We start from the raw sequence: 3,159 nt of genomic DNA, 5'->3' as shown, positions 1-3,159 counted from the left end.
TAATTCATTTTATACTATCATTGGTGATTTTTGAAAGTCACGTCACTGCTACTGTCTGAAATCTGTTTCATTGCCAATTTTTACTTTTTCACAATTTCTAGGTATAAACTATCACCTAGGCATACATAATGCCAAACATATTCTTACTTAACCGTTTTAATAGCTAAACATTATCACATATTTACACATCATCCTTTGGCATTATCATAAGGACATACATTCAAAATGACTAAGTCCCTATACATGCCATAGTTCAACGTTGATCATCTTAAAATACCGAGTTGTTCTGGTTGATAGTGTGGACGCTCTCCGACGTCTTTAAGATCCCTGAAGTAGCTTCGCAATACTATAAAAGAAAGAAAAATGAATGAATTAAGCATAAAGCTTAGTAAGTTTACAAGTAAATAAATAACAACACTTAAATAATTATACTCAAGTAACATGATCCCTAATTTCCTCTTTACTTAATCTCTTACTCGTTCTCTTGCTTGTTTACTTAGCTAACTCATGATTATAACTTACTCTTCTCTTGTTGAAATGTTGATTCTCAATTGATAACATAAAATGTTCTTAACTCTTATAACTCACCTGAATTTGCTATTTATGCTTTTACATGAACTTTCATGGAACATAATTTGATTACTAGCCTGTTGAGCCACATTGGAATAATAAGGATACTTGGGTTTCTTTTCTGATAATAACAGGCCAAAGCCATGTCTCAGAAATGGTCTTACATGGTATGTTTCTTGTACTGCCAATGCCATATCCCAGATATGGTCTTACATGGGAGTTCTCATATCGGTGCCCATGCCATGTCCCAGACATGGTCTTACGGGGGACCTCTCATCTCGGTGCCAATGCCATATCCTAGACATGGTCTTACATGGGACCTCTCATAATCTCAATGATGCCAATGCCATGTTCCAAACATGGTCTTACATGGGATCTCATCACCCAAATGTCATGACATTTGTATCCGATACATTCCAAAAGTTTCAACGGGACTTTTTAATACTAATTCTCTATCGTCTCATACTTGAGTCAACAGCAAATAAATTCATGAAATAAATATATAATTTTTGGAAAATAATAACATTAATAATAATTATTGAAATATTGTATTTATTTACCGTAAAATTACCTCGGTACAAAATATAGCCAAATCCACCCACTTAGTCTTCAACCTTATTCTTTCCTTTGTCTAACTTCGGATTCCATTTTTTTTATCTATAATAGCAAATTTAGTTTATTTAATACTCACATTTACCAAAACAGCGCTTGACTCTAACTTTGGAAAAATTACAATTTTGCCCTTAAACTTTTACATAAATACACTTTTTCCCTAAAGCTCGGAAATTAAACTTCATCTCTTATTCTTATGTTTTATAACATACTGAACATTTTTCCCTTCTATGAAAACATCAAATTCTTACTCTAACACTTATGAACATTAGGTATTTTACCGATTAAGTCAATTTACTTGTTTTCACTTAAAATCGACTAGCAAAAGTTGTTTAACATAGTTTTTAGCTTCATATTCTATCATAAAACATGAAAATAAACATATTTCACCTGTGGGTATTTTTCCAAATCTAAACCCTAGGTTAAATTATTGCTAGAATAAGCTAAATCAAGTTACCCGGACTCCAAAAATGTAAACAACATTAAGAACGGGCCTTGGGATCACTTACTATGGAGCTTGGAAGTTTGAACACCAAAATTATGGCTTTCCCCCTTGTTAATTTCGTCCAAATGAAGAAGATGAGCACAATTTTCCATCTTTTTCCCTTTTAATTCATTTTTTAATTACCGAATTACCAAAATGCCCCTAACTTAAAATTTCCTATTTCACTTATATCATGTCCATTTTTGTCCATAACTTAACCAATGGTCTAATTACCATATAAAGACCTCCAATTTAAAATTTCATAACAATTGGACACCTCTAACATGTAGAACTCAACTTTTACACTTTTTACAATTTAGTCCTTTTGACTAAATTGAGTGCCCAAACGTCGAAATTTTTGAATGAAATTTTAGACCATAAAAATATAGCAAAAATAAATTTCTCCTCATCGGATTTGTGGTCCCGAAACCACTTTTCTGCCTAGGCCCAAAATTGGGATGTTACATTTTCCCCCCTTGTAGGGATTTTCGTCCCCAAAAATCTTACCTATGAAGAGATTTGGGTACTGTTTCACATAGCCTGTTCGGGCTCCCATGTAGCCTCATCAACTCCATGCCTATTCCATAACACTTTCACAAGTGCAATACTCTTGTTCCTCAGTTGCTTGATCTCTCTATCTAGAATTTTTACCGGTTCTTCCAGATAAGTCATGCCTGGCTGAATCTCAACCTCTGTCGATGAGATCACATGTGTATATTTGGGGCATTGATTTTTTAGGATAGTTTCTTTCTTATGATTATGTGTCTAAGTGGGTGGAAGATGATGCATACCCAACAAACGATGCTAAGGTAGTTATGTAATTCCTACATAAGCATGTGTTTACATGGTTTAGGACTCTAAGAGCTATAATTAGCAATGAAAGATCTCACTTTGTAAACAAATGTCTTAAGTGGTTGCTTGACAAGTATGATGTGAAGCACAAAATAGCCATTGCCTATCTTCCACAGTCAAATGGGCAATTTGAACGGGTGAACCATGAGATCAAAGGAATCTTTGAGAAAGTGGTTCAACCTAACATAAAAGATTGGTCTCGAAGGCCTGATGATGCTCTATGGGCCTATCGAATAGCTTTTAAGACACCGTCAAGAATAACTCCTTATCGGTTGATCTTTGGAAAGACATGTCATTTTCCGCTTAAGTTAGAAAATAAAGCTCACTGGGCTTTGAAACAATTCAATGTGGATCTAAAGTAAGCTGGTGAGAGAAGAACGTTATAGCTTGATGAGCTTGAGGAGATGAGGTTATTTTCATATGAGAATGCCAAGATGTATGATGAAAAAACAAATAGATGGCATGATAACCGTATACAACCTCGTGAATTCAGAGAAGGTCAAAAAGTTTTATTCTTTAATTTGAAGCTAAGGTTATTTCCTATGATGCTAAAATCCTGATGAACTGGACATTACACCATTCACAAAGTTTATCCATATGAAGCAGTAGAATTACACGACAACAAGGATCGTACATTTAAA

General features: G+C 34.2%; 1 protein-coding gene across 1 annotated transcript; it reads left to right on the top strand.

The window, feature by feature from the left end:
* Positions 1 to 2,467: 2,467 nt before the first annotated feature.
* Positions 2,468 to 2,880, top strand: LOC105793218 (uncharacterized). Its single transcript, XM_012622142.1, has 2 exons — positions 2,468 to 2,475; positions 2,520 to 2,880. Exons 1-2 carry the CDS (start codon positions 2,468 to 2,470, stop codon positions 2,878 to 2,880), a joined length of 369 nt encoding a protein of 122 aa, XP_012477596.1.
* The last annotated feature ends 279 nt before the right edge of the window (positions 2,881 to 3,159 follow it).

This window comes from Gossypium raimondii, chromosome 8 (assembly GCF_025698545.1).
Source record: "Gossypium raimondii isolate GPD5lz chromosome 8, ASM2569854v1, whole genome shotgun sequence".
NCBI lineage: Eukaryota > Viridiplantae > Streptophyta > Magnoliopsida > Malvales > Malvaceae > Gossypium > Gossypium raimondii.
This window is presented reverse-complemented; position numbering and strand designations above follow the sequence as displayed.